Source organism: Lacerta agilis, chromosome 11 (genome assembly GCF_009819535.1).
Source record: "Lacerta agilis isolate rLacAgi1 chromosome 11, rLacAgi1.pri, whole genome shotgun sequence".
Classification (NCBI taxonomy): domain Eukaryota; kingdom Metazoa; phylum Chordata; class Lepidosauria; order Squamata; family Lacertidae; genus Lacerta; species Lacerta agilis.
Genome location: NC_046322.1, coordinates 16,868,708 through 16,885,572, shown reverse-complemented (window position 1 = coordinate 16,885,572; position 16,865 = coordinate 16,868,708). Strand labels below are relative to the sequence as shown.

General features: G+C 40.8%; 1 protein-coding gene across 1 annotated transcript in view; it reads left to right on the top strand.

Annotated features, from left to right (window-relative positions):
* CPLANE1 (ciliogenesis and planar polarity effector 1) overlaps positions 1–16,865 on the top strand; it is a 52,129-nt gene that overhangs the window by 28,345 nt on the left and 6,919 nt on the right. Inside the window, exons 28-45 of the mRNA XM_033164074.1 lie at positions 145–224; positions 800–882; positions 1,746–1,826; positions 2,678–2,858; positions 3,912–4,202; positions 4,318–5,070; positions 5,664–5,833; positions 7,126–7,240; positions 8,748–8,799; positions 9,360–9,458; positions 9,823–9,918; positions 10,809–10,907; positions 11,868–11,986; positions 12,127–12,322; positions 12,525–12,769; positions 12,884–12,965; positions 13,554–13,712; positions 14,599–14,629. Of these exons, the coding sequence (XP_033019965.1) occupies positions 145–224; positions 800–882; positions 1,746–1,826; positions 2,678–2,858; positions 3,912–4,202; positions 4,318–5,070; positions 5,664–5,833; positions 7,126–7,240; positions 8,748–8,799; positions 9,360–9,458; positions 9,823–9,918; positions 10,809–10,907; positions 11,868–11,986; positions 12,127–12,322; positions 12,525–12,769; positions 12,884–12,965; positions 13,554–13,712; positions 14,599–14,629 (2,932 nt within the window). The remainder of the gene's footprint in view (positions 1–144; positions 225–799; positions 883–1,745; positions 1,827–2,677; positions 2,859–3,911; positions 4,203–4,317; positions 5,071–5,663; positions 5,834–7,125; positions 7,241–8,747; positions 8,800–9,359; positions 9,459–9,822; positions 9,919–10,808; positions 10,908–11,867; positions 11,987–12,126; positions 12,323–12,524; positions 12,770–12,883; positions 12,966–13,553; positions 13,713–14,598; positions 14,630–16,865) is intronic.

Here is a 16,865-nt window from a genome sequence, read left to right as displayed (position 1 = left end):
GGCCTTGGAATATACACACTTTTAGGGGATAATCAGTTGATAATCTGCATGGAGCAGGGGTGTTTACAGTTGGGAAGGGATGGCAATAGACTGGATTGTTCCCATAGTAATTTAGTTTCTCTTTATGTGCCTTTTATTTTAAAGAGCATCATGAAGATCCATTTGCAGTTTCAAAGAGTCCTACCATTTCTGTCAGCATTAAATCGGTACAACGAAAGAAAGAGGCAAGTTACCACAGCAATGAGTAAAATATCTTCACTTGAACGTGTACATATGCACATTCTCTCATGGTTGCCAGAGGTCTCTAAGCAGGTTGCATTGCATGCCCTAAAGCTTGCAAACAAAAAATACCTAATCTTCAAAGTCTTTGCACTTCTCTGCCAGCTGAGGCTCAGTCTGTTTCCTGTGTCAGCTCAGAGCACATCCTCCTTGGGGTCTTCACTGAGTAACCTTACCTTCTGTTTTCTCTCTCTCTCCTGAGTTTTACCTGGATACTTTCCATTTAAACATATAAAACAAAAAAGCTCATGTTTTACCTCAGCAGCTCCTCCTTTTCCCACTCCACCCCTACCATCTCTTTCTGCTACTTCTGTGTCTTGAAGCAGGTCTTAAGAATTTCCCGAACACTAGGAGCAAAGAAAACCAGACACATTTCTAGTGCTGGGCACTCCTCAGCAGGAGCTGTAAGAACCCAAGCAGTCGCTATTGGACTGTGTACATTTAAATAAGGTGTTTCTGTGAGGCAATTACATGCTAACATGCTCAAATGCACTTAAAAGCCTTTTTTTAAAAATTACAGCAGCCATCCGTATCAGATGTTGAATATTCACAAGAAGATCAATTGACAGAAACATCGGAGGAAAAATTTACCAAGCTGGATGAGTGAGAGAAATTATATCTAATTTAAAATAAAATAAAAATGTGCTTTAACTCTTTTCTAGTTTAAGGGAAGTTTAGATACCTGACATTAAATTCATCATCAAAGAAAAGGATGTACTACTTAAAAGTGCAGTTTAGTTTTATCAGACTCCTGCAGATTTACATGAATCTAAACTTGATTTTTTGAAAAAACAACCTAGCACAAAAATTATTAGAAGGGTGCTCAAAAGACAGCTTTTTGCTTTGGTATCTTGGCCAGTGGTCACTTCCTTGTTTGCAAGGGCCCCAGTCTAAAAAAAAATCCAGTTATCGTGTACAAAGAACTGTGTATTTCATGGAGATTCCCTTCCCTCCTCTACCCCTTCCTCTGATTTTATTAGAACTTTCAGTAATTCTATTTCCTGGGACACCATATTGTGTCACTTTCCTTCAGATGTTGCGGTGAAAGTTGCAGTCCCTCTGTTTGTGCAAGGACTTCCACTTTGCCAACAGAACTTCCTCTCCCTGTGTCCCTCCCAAAATTGCCTTCAGAGCTTTGGCAGTGGAGTGGGTGGCAACCTAGAAGAGAATTAGGGAGTGCACAGAGGGAAAAGATGGAGGAGATATTCAGTTGCACTAGTCTGAACAGAACTACTTCATTTGATCCAACAAAGCCGGCCAACTTTTATGAGCATATGACATAATACAGACATTCCACCCCCACTTGAATATGTGGGGCCAGCATGCACCCTCTGAATTGGCCGATTGTGTTTTAAGTAGGATCAAAGGAATAAAGAAGTATAACTTCTCTTAAAATAATTGACATGCATTCAAATCAAGATACCTTACGTGATGAAAAAATCCTGATATATCTTTTCTCTCTACAGTATTTACAGTACAAAATGTGAGGCAACTCCAATTAACATTCCATGCTCATTTTGCCCTGAAATGAAGTCAGAAACTACGAGGTAAAAGAAACCAAGAAGCTCTTTTTAAATATTAGGCATAAGGTCATCTGTCACCTTAATCTATAATAAAACTTCCGGCCATTTGATGTGAAAAGTTGAAGTTATAATTAAAGATATGTTGGCTGCTTCATAAGTTTTGCACTCTGTTGTCTGGTACTGCATACAGGTAGTGGCTGAGCAATTCAGTTTACTTTTGAGCCTGGATTCATAAGGGTCCAGCCAGATAACCTGTTTTTCAATGTCAGTGGCACTCAAGGCAGGGGATTGAGTCTACCAGGCCACACATTCTATCTACTTGATTTTAGGTTGGTAGATGTTTAAGGAACTGCTAGGTATTCTAGGAAGTACTACTAGTACTAAATTCCAAATTGAACTCCATTTCCTTGTGTCAATACTCATTTAACATATCATGTCTGATCAGCATTAAGGATCAAGTATCTTAAGTACAGCCTACTTTTTCTGTCTTTTCACAGTGGTTGATTAAAGTAGCAATTTTGTAGATAATATGCTTTAAAGAAAAAACTATTAGCCATTTTGAGCTTATAAAAGATAGCACGGTATGACATATTGATTGTATATTTATAAGCACATTTCTAATTGTTAATGAGAAAAATCACTAAAAATACTGCCTAGTCTACTGTGTCAAGCATGCAAATGACAAGCTGTCAGACAAATCAAAACTCTTAGCCACATCTAGATATTCCTGTAAATGGCCAAAGTTATTGTCTCCAGCAGTAGAAAGATTGGGGGCAAGCATTATATCAGATTAGGAGTATTTATGAGAAGTGATCAGAATCAAGGTATTTTACAAGTTAGTTTGTCTCAGGTATATTTCCCCTCTGCTTCTGCAGTGTACAGCTTGCGGTCTCAGATGAACGGGCTTCTTTCACTGCAGTGTCAAGTGTTCTTCCAAGTAGTCCTCTTGTTCCAAAGAATGAAGAAGTTAACACTACTTTACCGATGGAACAACCACCGAACGTTTCAGATACTGTTAGGCAAATGCTGCAAGATGAAATGTTTAAATTGGTTCAGGTAAAAAATATTCATTATGAAAAAGTGCTCTAGATCTTGCTAGAATTCTTCTGGGGGACATGTCCGAAACACTTATAGCAGAAAAGGTTCATTGTTTGTGTACGATTCACTAATTACGGTAATCATGCTATTCCTCATAGTGGGTTACATATGGTACTTGGGCAGCTTCTGGGGCAGACACAGATGGGGTTTCAAATACTCTCCTCCCCACATATTTGTTTAATGCAGGGAGTGGGACTGTGGCTACTGTCCTTGCAATACTGTACTTGCTGTGCTCTGTGCATTTGCATAATCAGGGGTCCCTGTAGGCACTTTCAGCTGTATGCACATAGGAACTTCTTTCCAATGCTTACTGAATGTTAGGAGGTTGGGTTAGAGCTGGCGGCAGCCCACTTGGGAGTGGTGAGTTGGTCTATGACCGTAAAAATAAATTTATTCATTCATTCATTCACTTGGGAGTGCGGCGGATGGGTACACTCCTTACTTTAAGTACAGTCAAACATCGGTTCCCAAACAGCTCCATTTTGGAACATTTCGGCTCCCAAACACCAAAAGCCTGGAAGTAAATGCCCTGGTTTTTGAAGGTTTTTCAGAAGCCAAAAGTCCGACGCAGCTCTTGCAACCAATCAGAAGCGGTGCCTCAGTGGTCAAATGTTTTGGAAGCTGAACGGGCTTCTGGAATGGATTACGTTTGACAAATAAGGTTTGACTGTATGCGCATGAAGGAGGCGTTTCTGAGCAGTGTGGGAGTCTGATGTGACTTGAGATGATCCATTGAGCAAGACTGTGTAATGTTTCATTTATTCATATATTGGTGAAAATTCTGCATCTACAATAAAGTACTTGCAATAATTGTGCAGGACAAAACTGTGCTTGTGAAATATGATGTTCCTGAGCAGAATGCTTGGTATTATTCAGCTGGTATTATTTCACTAAAATATAGAAATTTTTGCATTCCTAGATAACTGCACTTTGCTGAGTCAGTGCAATAGAATAAGAATATTATGAACTCGTAGGGGGGTTTTTTAGTCATGATTTCGGTTTATGTTCTAGCTGCAGCAGATCAACTTTATGAGCCTCATGCAAGTAGTAGGATCATCATTTGCCAACTTGCCAAATATGTCACAGCAGATGCAGCAGTCACAGTCATTTCAGTTGGGAAGAAACCAGGCTTCAAACACTGGCGGCACTGATGTTGATAGGGCTCCTCCAAAACTTGTAACATATGACTTGCCAGTAAAAGAGATGACAACTCTAGAAAACAGTAGTGATGTCACTAAGAAAAACACCAATTCTCAGGAGAAAAACAGTTTGCGTTATCAAAGTCATAATGGAGATACTTCAGTAAGTAGTATGTTGCACTTTTAAATGTAAAGTTATAATTCATTTAGGGTCTTCATCTATTACATTAAGCAAATGTCTGTTCACCTTGTGACAGTATATTTTTTATCTCATTTAGAATCCACTGCACACCAGTGATTCTTCAAGCTTACCAGAGGGCCAGACCATTGGAACAAGCCAGATTCCACCCTTTCAAAACTTGCTTCATCAGGTTCCAGCCAGACCATTACCTTTATTATCAGTTTCCCTAAATGCTGAGAAGATACCTAAGCTTATTCCAGTTTCAAAACCCTTAAATAATGCAAATGAGCTTCCTTTGCTTAAACTTAAACCTGACTTTCAGTTTCAGCCACTCAATATCTGCCCAGTAAAAACCCCAAAAGTTTTCAATGGACCATTCCCAAAACAAAGAGAAGCCTGGGGTGTACCTCCTCCTCTGGTGAAGAGTCCTCAAGGTGTACAGATGCCAGAGTACAAAGGAACAATAGAACACCTAAATTTGAACAACTATGATCACGAAGTTCTAACACACTCACAAGAGCAGGCGGGCCGTTGGTCAGAAACTGTAAATAAGGGTCATTCCAACCATGTTAATTTGGATGAATATGAGAAAAAAGAAAATATGGCGCCTTCACAACACCTTCATGCACATCTAAAGGCAGAGAAGCCACTGGTTGACAATGGGATTCCCTTGCATAAAACTTACCAAAATTTTGCACAGATTCCTTTGCTTTATCTGAAGGCCTCACAATACAAGTATCCATCCACTATGCCGCCTGCTAAACTTTCGGAAAAGAACTTTGATTCCATAGACCCCTTTTCGCAGACAGGAATGCCATTGCTTTACACTAATTTACCTCCGCTCACCAAGGTAATTGATTCTATATAAGCATGCATAAAGATATATTTTGAGTTTTGGTCAGCCTGTCTAGACACATGATTTGGTTATATCCATTCTGAAATTTGCTTCAGATGTTTTATATGTCTTGTTTTTAGATGTTATGTTTTTATTTTTATTTGTATTTTTATTACTGAACTGTTTGCTGCTGGGCATCCTTTGGAGGATATCAACTTAAGAAATAACAAATATTTTAATTAAATAATTAAACCTTTCCTTTAAAACAGGTATGGGGAATTGGTGGCCCTCCAGATATCACTGATTTTGACTCCCATTACCCTTGAGCAATGACCATTTTGGCTGTGGCTGATGTGAGCTGGAATCCAGCAACACCTGGAGGGGCACAGAGTCTCCATCTCTGGTTTAAAAGATGTGCATAAGAATTAAGTATGTCTTAATAAATATTACTCCTTCCTTTGATTGTTGATTCTATTTACATTAGTGGAGTTTGAACGTCTTTCAGTATTATTAGAGTCTGACATCTTCTGCTTTTCAAAGTCATCATCCAATTTGGAAAAAATACATTATTCACATAATTATCAGATTCTGGTTTCTTTCCTAAACAGTTTCAAACACCAAAACTCATCCCACTTCAAAATCTCATTGCATTTGAGCAAAGCCGCCAGTTTGTCCAAGTCCCCCACATTGGGGTTAAAGACCATCCTGAAAAGATTCAGTTATTAAAAGCTAACTTTAAACCACGTGAAGTGAGACAAGATATGAATAATAAAAAAAGGTAAGAACAAATAGTACTGATCATACCAATGTATCTAAATGTGATCATATCAGTTTTGGTGAACTTAACGTAAGAAAAAGGCAGTAACTATGGGCTGATAATAAATTACAAAACAAATATAATTTATCACTACTAGTTGTACTAGTTCAGAAAGTGGTTTCTTCTGCCAAATCAGAGGTAGGATAGCAAGCTGACTCCAGTCTGGATTAGGATCCACAGAAACTTCATAAACTCTGGTTTGCTGTCTTTTGTTCCTTTTAGCCCACCAGCTAAGCATCAGTCTTGTTTATCTTTTGTTATTTTACATGTTTTGTTTTAAAGAAGGAGTCTTTCGCCCCACAAGTTCCCTGCTTCTTTTAAGAAGTGTGGGAGTTGTTTCTGATCCATAATGAGCCTGGAGGGGAACTACTCACAGTAATTCTATCAAATATTGAAACCTCCATAGGCACAATTCACAGTGCGAAATACCATGGGGAGAGGCAGGCAGGGTCTTGTGGTCCAGTTTCATGGTCATTTGAGTTTGTATAATTTGCCCATTTTCACTTCCTTCTTTTAAAAATGCTCTTGAGACACAAAATTAATTATTTGTTCTGGTCTTGAGTGAAGTGCTCATGTTGTCATATACAGTGGTGCCCCGCTAGACGAATGCCTCGCTAGACGAAAAACTCGCTAGACGAACGCATTCGTCTAGCGGAAGCCTGCCCCGCTAGACGGTTTTTTTTTTTTGTTTTTTTTTTGCGGAGCGCGGCTGTCATTGCCGCTCCGCAAGACGAAAAACCCGCTAGACGAAAATTTCCGCAGGATGAATTATTTTCGTCTAGCGGGGCACCACTGTATAGTACCCCGCCCCAACAATTTCATACCCTCAGGCAACTGCCAGGGCCCCAGCATCCCAGCAGGATCTACCAGCACGGGCACATGCCTTGGGCCCCCTCGCACCCGTCAGTTGGATTTGGGAAACAATCATTCAAAAATCTCCCACAATGCCCTGGGACACTACACTCTGCAACCCTATGGGAACCTCCTTTTGTATCTCTCCTGTATTTATGTTGCACTATGGTATTAAGCAGTAAAAGTAAATAAAACAGCCACTTCCCAGCTGCCTGCTGCTGTTTTCAGATGAGTCCATTCTCAGGGAACACCTGGACATATAAAGAGGTGGTATTTGCATTTTCTGTGAGTCCCTTAACACTAGTGCCATCCCTAGGTTGCTCAGTTGATGGACTTTGCTATTTGCCTAAATTCAAAGAGAGAATTATCAGAATGTTGTTAAAATGCTAATGTAATAATAGGCAGAGGAGGCGTGTCAAGAAACAGATCAAAGAGAAGCAAGAAAGGAAGAAAGCAACTGTGACTTTTCAACAAGATGGCCCTGTTGTTTCAGCTGATATTGTAGAGCAAGCAAAGGTACAGTGATACAGCAATTCTGACTCACAATTATCTTGTTGATTGTATTTGCTTTAATGAGCACTTCCAAGCTGTCGGTATTCAGCAAGAGGGATTCAAGCACATAGTGGGAGATTTAGATTTGCACAATTGAAGTGCTCTTTTGCCCTTGTGCAACAAATCCACTATAAAAAAGAAACAGACTTTTTGTGGTAATGAGAAAATTCACTGAAAAGTGTGGGATGAATGAATTACTAACTTGAAGACCCTGTGAGGAACTCAGGTTTAAAGCTTATTGTCATATAACCTCCCTGCTAACAAATCAGCACAAATGCTCAGTAAATAGGTCTGCCTGAGCTACCACCCATGTGAACATGTCTGCATTTCTTTTCCTTAGGTTTCGTGTGACATTGTCCTGCCAATAACAGCGCTGGAGCAGAGGAAGGGAGAACAACAGATAGGTGCAGCCTGTGAAAAGGTTAACAACAACAACAACACCACAAAAAACTATACAGATTAAGAGTATAAAGAGTCATAGTGAGAAAAGAGCAGCTAAATGCTGAGCAGAAATGACACTGATGTGATAATAGGTCTGATCCTTGGCAGGACAGAAAAGGAACCAGGGGTAGTGCCTCCAGAGCCAAGAAATTCCTAATAATAATAATATAATTATTATTTATACCCCGCCGATCTGGGTGGGTTTCCCCAGCCACTCAGGGTGGCTCCCAACAGAATATTAAAAACACGATAAAACATCAAACATTAAAAATTTCCCTAAGCACAGGGCTGCCTTCAGATGTCTTCTAAAAGTCAGATAGTTGCTTATTTTCTTAACATCTGATGGGAGGGCGTTCCACAGGGTGGGTGTCACTACTGAGAAGGCCCTCTGCCTAGTTCCCTGAAACCTCACTTCTCACAGGGAGGAAACTGCCAGAAGGCCCTCGGAGCTGGACCTCAGTGTCAAGGCTGAACGATGGGGGTGGAGACACTCCTTCAGGTATACTGGGCCAAGGCCGTTTAGGGCTTTAAAGGTCAACACCAATACTTTGAATTGTGCTCGGAAACATACTGGGAGCCAATGTAGGTCTTTCAGGACCGGTGTTATGTGGTCTCGGTGGCCACTCCCAGTCACCAGTCCAGCTGCCGCATTCTGGATTAGTTGTAGTTTATTGTATTATTATTATACTCTGGCAGAACGATTATAAGACTTATGATTTTTCAATTGTGTATCTAGTAGATCTTACAGACAGGATGGACTAATCACAACAAAACCTATTTAATTTCCCTCCCTCAAATGCTTCCTAGGTATATTTTAAAACGATGATGGGAATCACAGAAGCAAATTGAATTTAAAATAATAATTTGTAAGAAAGTTACAGAAAACCATGTATGATCTCTTAATCGAAAGGAGTTGCACACTTATCTGTTTCTTACTTAAACATACTGTATTGAAATAATATTAATATCTTGAAATATGTTAGCAGCAGTTGAACCTATATGAATTTAATCGTATTTATTCTTCTGTCAGGATAATCAAACAGAATTCAGCTATGACCTCATTGATGGTGGCTCCTTACTGAGTGAGTATTTCAACAAAACTGTTAAAAATTGAAGATCCAGTTATGACCTGTCCATTCTATTGAAATATGGGGTTGTATCCAACTAAGTCCTACTTAGAGTAGATCTATTGAAATGAATGAATTTAGTCATACTTGTTAATTTCTGTTGGTCTGCTCTGAACAGGAGTAAGATGGAACACGACCTGTGTTATTCATCTTGAACGACAGTGATATTTAGCATGATCTAATAGATACAAAGAACTTTGGAATGAATTGTCAGTCATATAACTTTACAAGCATTCACTGCTTTTGTGGATTCATTTTGAAATAAATCACTGTTTCCTGGCATCAGTTTCCTATCTGTAGAATTGTGATTATATTTATAATGGATATAAGAGCAGGATTTACCTAATGCACCTACAAATCAGGAATGTTTCTCTAATCCTCTTTATTGAATGAATTATGTTTTCTTCATTTTTAATTGTACAGCTGAGACCATGAAATTAGCAAAAACCACTGAAATAGTTTTCTTCCCCTACTAATTTTGATGTGGATAGTAATTATGTATTCCTCCCTCTTAGACCCAGAGGCAGTTATTTCTTCAGCAGGACTACATTACTTAGCTTCTGTAAGAAAACGAATTGCAGATCTTCAAGATGCCTCTACAAATACAGATCCTGGTAAAATAACCTGCAGGAAATTGTTATGTTGTTGCTTTTTTAGCATTTGCAGCTAAATTGCTTTCCTCTAAGTTAATTTATATTAGAATATCTCCTAGCAGCACAATCCTATGCATGTCTATTCAGAACTAAGTCACATTGAGTTCAGTGTGACTTCTAGGTGTGTTTAGGATTACAGTCTAAGAATTGTGGAAGAAATGGCATTCAATAATTTTTGTAATGTTAAGCATTGTGTATGGAATTTGTCCTCTTCGGACCAAGTCCTTCAATCCTTCCACCAGAAATAGCCCTCCTTCAATAAGTAACAGAATGTTTTGCCTTTCTGTTGATTGATCTTGATTTTAATTTTTTCTTACCAATCAAGTTAATAAATCACATCAAGATGTACAAACTGTCTCAGATGAAATAGTTTCTGAACCTGATCAAAATCAACCAATCACTGCTTCTGCGTCTATAACAGGTGTGCTTCCTTTCAGTCTGTTTGTATGAACTGTTTGTTTGTTTGTTTGTTTTTTAAATGTGTTCATTCTTGGTGGGTTCCACTTTTCCTGAAGTCTCCTGGGATCCCCTAAAAATTTGCTCTGGGTGTTGGAGAATAGTGTAGGAGGTGCTGCAGGGGACTAACCTTTTTTGAAGATTGGCCACATTGAACGTTTGCTGCCCCTCCAAGGACCATATGTCCGTGCATGCACAAATCTGTGGTGCTGTTGTTAGGAGAGGAAACAGGAACTCAGGAATGCAAGACTAACCTGCTGGATCAGACCAGTGGCCCATCTAGTCCAGCATCCTGTTGTCAATTTTCTTCCTGTTTTCCAAGAATCTCTGAAATATTCTAATAAAGGCACCACACCAGAGGGAGAAGGGCCCTTTGGAAAAATAAAATGTCCCCTATAGTGTCCCCTTCTTGCTTATGAGATCTGAGGATGGGGTTCAACCTATTCAGTGTGGGGTTCAACAGTGGCACCTGCTGGTGAAAAATAATTTTTGAAAAGTTTCTCAGCATTGCCTTTTAATAAAATAATAAATTGAGGAACACCAGAAACTGCTTGGGAAGCCAAACATGCCCTACAGGTTAGCCAACCCTGCTGTAGGGTGGAAGAAGAACTGGCAAATGAGTAGGCGGATCTGTTGAACTGACAGTCCGTGAAGGGACTCCTCTGGATCCAACCAGATATCTTTAAATTTATCTTTAATTTCTTTTTATCTTAAATTAACCTTTAAGTAATTAACTTGCTCTCCTAAGGCCAAATTATTCAAAATATCCTCAGAAATCCCTCCATTTTAATAAAGAGTAGAATATGCTTTCCTGCTATTGATTCATCTTGACTTTTCTTTATTTTATCAATCAAGTTGTTAAACCTTGTGAGGATATGCAAACCATTGCAGAAGAAATCGTTTTTGAATCTGGTAAAAATCAACCAATCACTTCTCCTTCTCCATCTATAGCAGGTGTGCCATAAGTCTGTCCACGTTGATTTGTTATATGTGTGCATTGTATCTTCCTTTAGAAAAGAAACTTTATTTTACTGATTTAGAATTCATGTAGATACATATATGACTATAGTCTGAGACTGTACCCCCCAGTTAATATGGACATAAAGTTCATGTTGATCTTTATTGGCAAAAAAAGTTGATGAACCACATTTTTCACTTACGTACCTTCTTTTATTGTCATTTGTTTTTCAAAGATAGCTAAGAAGTTAATATTTAGTCTTTGCCTTCTGTGAAGACTTCAGACAAAAAACTTGAGCAAATTTTGTATTTGTATTTCATATGTTATGATTAAGAGTGAATGGACTCCCCATCACACATCATGATGTTGTTGTTTTCTGCTGAGAATGTGCTTGTAGAGGAGAGGGGTTAACTTTCCCATTTAATTTTCTCAGTCTACAGTACTCCCTTTGAAAGCCGTTACAGTGGTACCTTGGTTTACGAACTTAATCCGTTCCTGATGTCCATCCTTAAACCGAATTCGTTCTTTAAAAAAGGAAGAAATACTGAGAGATCCAATGATGTATTTGCTGCATCAAGTGCAGTTAGGTCCTTGAAAACCTAATTAAAGTTTTTCTGATGGAAATGAGCACCATCAGTCAAGTAAACTCTGCCAGAATCCCTCTTCTGGGGGAGATGCATTCCCACTTATAGTACAGGGATGGGGAACCTGTGGCTCTCCATGTGTTATCTGACTCCAGCTCCCATCAGCCTCAGCCAGCATGCCCAGTGGTATGCGGGAGACAATGTGGCAACTAACCCCCACTGCTCAGCACAGGAGGAAAATACCTTACTGTCATAGCATATTCAGGTTTTCAATGTTCTTATCAGTCCTATTGCTGTGTCCAAATATATTTTCCAGCATTCCTGGATATTTACTGCCTATGGTGACTTAATAATTTCTTTTTCTTCACACAGAGCTTTTACCTGCAAGTGTTCCCCAGGCATTGCCACCAGATGTGTACTTGAACCTTACTTTCCCTGCTGAATCAGGAAATGTGTCTTTACAATCCTCATCTGATATTACATCTGATTTGGCAAGTTTTGAGAAATATTTGCTGATGATGCAGCAGTACATATATACAATATGTCTGTTATATTTATGCATCCACTGAAGGGGGAGAAGTTCACTAATTTCATTTAATAATTTAATATTGATCTTTTTGATGTGGTTTAGACTGGACGGAAGTTTATCAATGTGATTGATATAGAAGATGGTGATCTTCTGAAAAACTTGCCAGATATTTCTGAGTCTGTTCCAAAACACGTTGCCACTCAGCCTATGAAGTCTGAACTCCCAGCTTCTGCAAAATTGCATCACATGGCAGCATCTGTTACCAATACAATTCCACCTGAAGAATTTGAGACAAGAGGTGAACAATTTTCATTTTATTTCAAAATATTCACTTTTAAAACCGGTTCCTTTTGATATTGTTAATTGAACAATTCCTCTGAGAATGTGACCCCTTCAAAACACACTTTAAATTCTTCCTGCAAAGCTGTAGCGTTCATTGTTGTATATTGTGTTTCTAGCAGTTAATGGAAAAGCATTTCCCCCACTTTTTTGATTCAAAGGAGATGATCTTCAAACTAAATCACCACAAGCGCCACCCAAGCCAGTAGAGACAGAGATTCCTGGTGATCGTCTAACATTGAACCTCCTGAACAAGGATTTCAGCACTGCTTCCTCCACAGGACCATTAGCCAGAAAAATGAGCAGACAGCACATTTCTGCCAAGCTACAGGAAATGGATAGGCAACTACTGGCCCTACAGAACGTGGCAGAAAGAATAGAAAAAGAATATAGCAGTACTAAACTGGTAGGTTTATGCTTTATATACTTCCTTCTGCTCAAAACTTTTTGTGCCTGTGTTAAAGATTGGAGAAATATTTTTGTTTAAAGTGTGGCTTTGTGGTCTCTCTCCTTTTTTCAGGTTGTGGACACTGTAGAAGATGTAGGTACAGGAGAGGATGACATCTCGTTCTTTGCCCCAGGTGTTAAAGTTTCCAAAGAAGGTGGGTCTTCTTGGTTCTGCTGGCTGATCTATGGAAAGTTGAGAATAATTGTGAGCAGCAGGAGTGGAAGGGATGTGGACTCGGGGTGAGAATGGTAGGAGTTTGTGAGAATGAGATGGATGGAGAGAGGTTTTGCTGGATAAAATATTTTGAAATGAATAAAACAGTGTAGGGAGCATTGGGAAAGGGTAAAAAATCCAAATGTATTGAAATATTGCAAAAATAAGGAAGTGTCTTATGACACCTTCAAAGACCTAATAAATGTATTGGTTTATTTCATGCACCTGAATGAGACTATCGGCAACAAAAGCTTATGCCCATAATGAACTTGGTAGTTGGATAATACCCTAAGTCACACAGAACAGATCTATGTAAATTTAATAGACTTAAGTCCATTGAGTTCAATGGGTAAACTGAGCATGATTAACACTGGATTTTTATTTTTAAAAACCCTTGTGTCACAAGACCCTTCCCTGTTTTTGCTACAAGAGATTCACACGGCTGCTCCTCTTAACATATTGTAAAAAAGTGTTTTGTTGCTTCTGGATATCAATGTGCACTCTTTCAATTGTCCTTTTGTTGAAACAGAGCATTATTCAACTCATGTGATTGTGGAGAATTATACAGAGGAGGAAAGGAGTTTAGAAACGGAATCATTTCAAACTAACTATATTGCTTTGCAAACACCCTCTGCTTCTCCTTCAGCATCAGCTTCTAATCTTCCCAGAATCAAAAAGTCATCTTCTGGTACCATTCCCTACTTGTTGATTATTCTATAATCTTGCTGCTTACTGTTTTTAGTTAGCATTATTTGTATAGTAGCCACATTTCATCATGATATGTGGAATAGTTCTGCTTCCATAACATTTCTAACTTAGCCATTTCATATTTGAGGAAAGTGTCATCGACCTGTGTGAGATAGTAGATAAAGTTGAGCCTGGTTGGGAAATTGTTCTTTCCTATGCTGTTACGTCTGTTCTGCATTCTGCTTCCTCTGATATTTGCATACTAAAAAGAAATGGGCAGAATATTATACTTACTCCTCCATAATCCCCATATGAGGTGCCCTGTCTTATCTCTGTTCCTTACAGAGCTAGACAAAGGCTTGGCAGGAGAGTGTTGCATAAATCATTTTTCTTAAAGGCATTGTACCACAGATGGATGGTTGAGCCCTGGTAAAACATGATTGGAGGGTCACTAAGGTCTGTAGGATTGTTGTGTTCATCATCAAATGACAGGCATTTGAAGTGTGGCTTTTTAAATTTATGTGGGCTGCCAAAAATAGTGGCAATGCTTTAATGGTTTATTTTAGAGTAGTGTCCTCACAGTCCCTTTTTAGTGATAGACTTATGGTATGGTTTTAACACTAAACTTGGTAGTTGTCATGAATAACGTAATACTGTGTAATACAAAGATATTAACTATGGATGACTAATTAGCAAAGCCAAACGCTGCAACTCTCAAGATCCCTGACATTAAGCTGACGGGAGTTAGCATCCAACAGCATCTACAGGGTCACACTTTTCCTGTTGCTGTCCTAATGTATTTGTACGGTGTCCCTTGTTGGTTGTATCTTATGATGCATTTCTTTTCTACAATCTATGCTGTCAATAAATTCTGTTTCTTTTTACAGATATTGTTAGATCAGAAGAATTGGATGAGAGGTATGTATGAGAAAATATTTCATTGCAATAGGAGATTTGTCTGGAGAACTGGACATGGGGAAATAGCCTTTGGGAGGAAGGGTTAAAAAACACCTGCCGGAAAGTATCCACAGATGCCTTTTTTTGTTTGTTTAAGTAAAGGTAAATAAAACCACTGCCATCCATGACTTGATTGTGGATGGTGGACTTGACCTGGCATGTGTAACAGAGACTTGGTTGGACGAGGCAGATGGGCCTGTCCTTGCCGCTGCTTGTCCACCAGGTTTCTCTTACGCACAGCAACCCAGGCCTTGTGGGCGGGGAGGGGGGGTTGCAGTGATTTTTAGGAAGTCATTAGTTTGCACCAGGCATCCTATTGGGAAGACCCAGTTCTCTGAGTGCATGTTCTGGAAGTTGGGCAATAGGGGCAGTACAGGATTCCTTTTGGTGTACCGACCTCCCCGCTGCACCAAGGATTCCCTGCCCGAGCTGCTTCAGGTCGTGGCGGATGTTCTCCTGGAGTCACCTAGTTTGGTCGTCCTAGGGGATTTTAACATCCATGCCAACACGACCTTACAAGGGGCCGCTCGGGACTTCGTGGAAAGCATGGCCTCCATGGGGCTGACCCTGAATAAGTCTGGTCCAACTCATAGCCGAGGACATGCCTTAGACCTGGTATTCACCTCTATGGATGTTGGTGATCTGACATTAAAAAAAAGTGAAACTAAAGAAGTGCCATGGTCAGATCACTTCCTGGTGCAACTGGACTTCTCCGCAACCCTTCCCCTCTGCAGGGAGGTGGGACCAATTCGGATGGTCCGCCCCCGCCACTTAATGGATCCAAATGGTTTCCAGAGAGTGGTAGGGGATACTTTATCCCATGTTGATGGCCTTTCAGCCGATTCCCTGGTGGCCCGCTGGAATGTGGAGCTAACCAGGGCTATTGACTGTTTGGCTCCGAAGCGCCCTCTCCGGTTGCATGGAGCCCGGACAGCCCCGTGGTTTTCCCCGGAGCTGAGGGCGATGAAACAATCGTTGAGACGGCTAGAGCGCCGGTGGCAGAAAACCCATTCTGAATCCGACCGAACACAGGTTAGAGCTCAACGTCGAGCCTACCAAGTGGCGATAGCGACGGCGAAGAAGACTTTCTTCACCGCCTCTATTGCATCTGCGGAAAATAGCAGCAGGAGACTCTTTCAGGTGGTTCGGAATCTATCGGAGCCACCTTCGTCATCGGGGCCTGGTAGGGACCCCAAGATCTCCTGCAATGCGTTTGCAAAGTTTTTTGCAGATAAAATCGCTCAGATTCGGAAAGAGATAGACTCCACCGTGGGAGCAGGGCCAGGGCGGGAGAGTGCCAGAGTCCTGTCTAGTCCAGTTGCGTGGGATCAATTTCAGTCTGTTACCTCCGAGGATGTGGACAGGCTGCTTGGACGAGTGAAACCAACCACCTGTCTCCTTGATCCTTGCCCATCCTGGCTTATAAAAGCTAGCCAGGAGGGGCTGGGCGATGGGCTGCGCGGGGTGGTGAATGCTTCCCTCTGTGAGGGAGCCTTCCCAGCCCCGCTGAAAGAGGCGGTCATTAAACCGCTTCTTAAAAAAACATCTTTAGACCCGGCCAATATGGCCAACTATCGCCCAGTCTCAAATCTACCATTCTTGGGCAAGGTGATTGAGCGGGTGGTTGCTGAACAACTCCAGGCACGCCTGGAAGAAGCGGACCATTTGGATCCCTTCCAATCGGGATTCAGGCCTCACCATGGGACTGAAACCGCCTTGGTCGCGCTGGTCGATGATCTCCGGCGGGCTAGGGACAAAGGTGAGAGCTGTTTCCTAGTTCTGCTGGATCTCTCAGCGGCCTTTGACACCATCGACCATAACATCCTTCTAGACCGGCTAGAGGGGTTGGGAGCTGGAGGCACTGTTATACAGTGGTTCCGCTCCTTCCTCCTGGGCCGTGTTCAGAAAGTGGTGGTGGGGGATGAGTGTTCAGACCCCTGGGCTCTCACTTGTGGGGTGCCTCAGGGTTCTGTCCTCTCCCCCATGCTTTTTAATATCTATATGAAGCCGCTGGGAGAGATCATCAGGGGGTTTGGGCTGGGTGTTCATCAGTATGCAGATGATACCCAGCTCTACCTCTCTTTCAAATCAGAACCAGTGAAGGCCGTGAAGGTCCTGTGTGAGTGCCTGGAGGCGGTTGGAGGATGGATGGCGGCTAACAAATTGAGGTTGAATCCTGACAAGACAGAAGTACTGT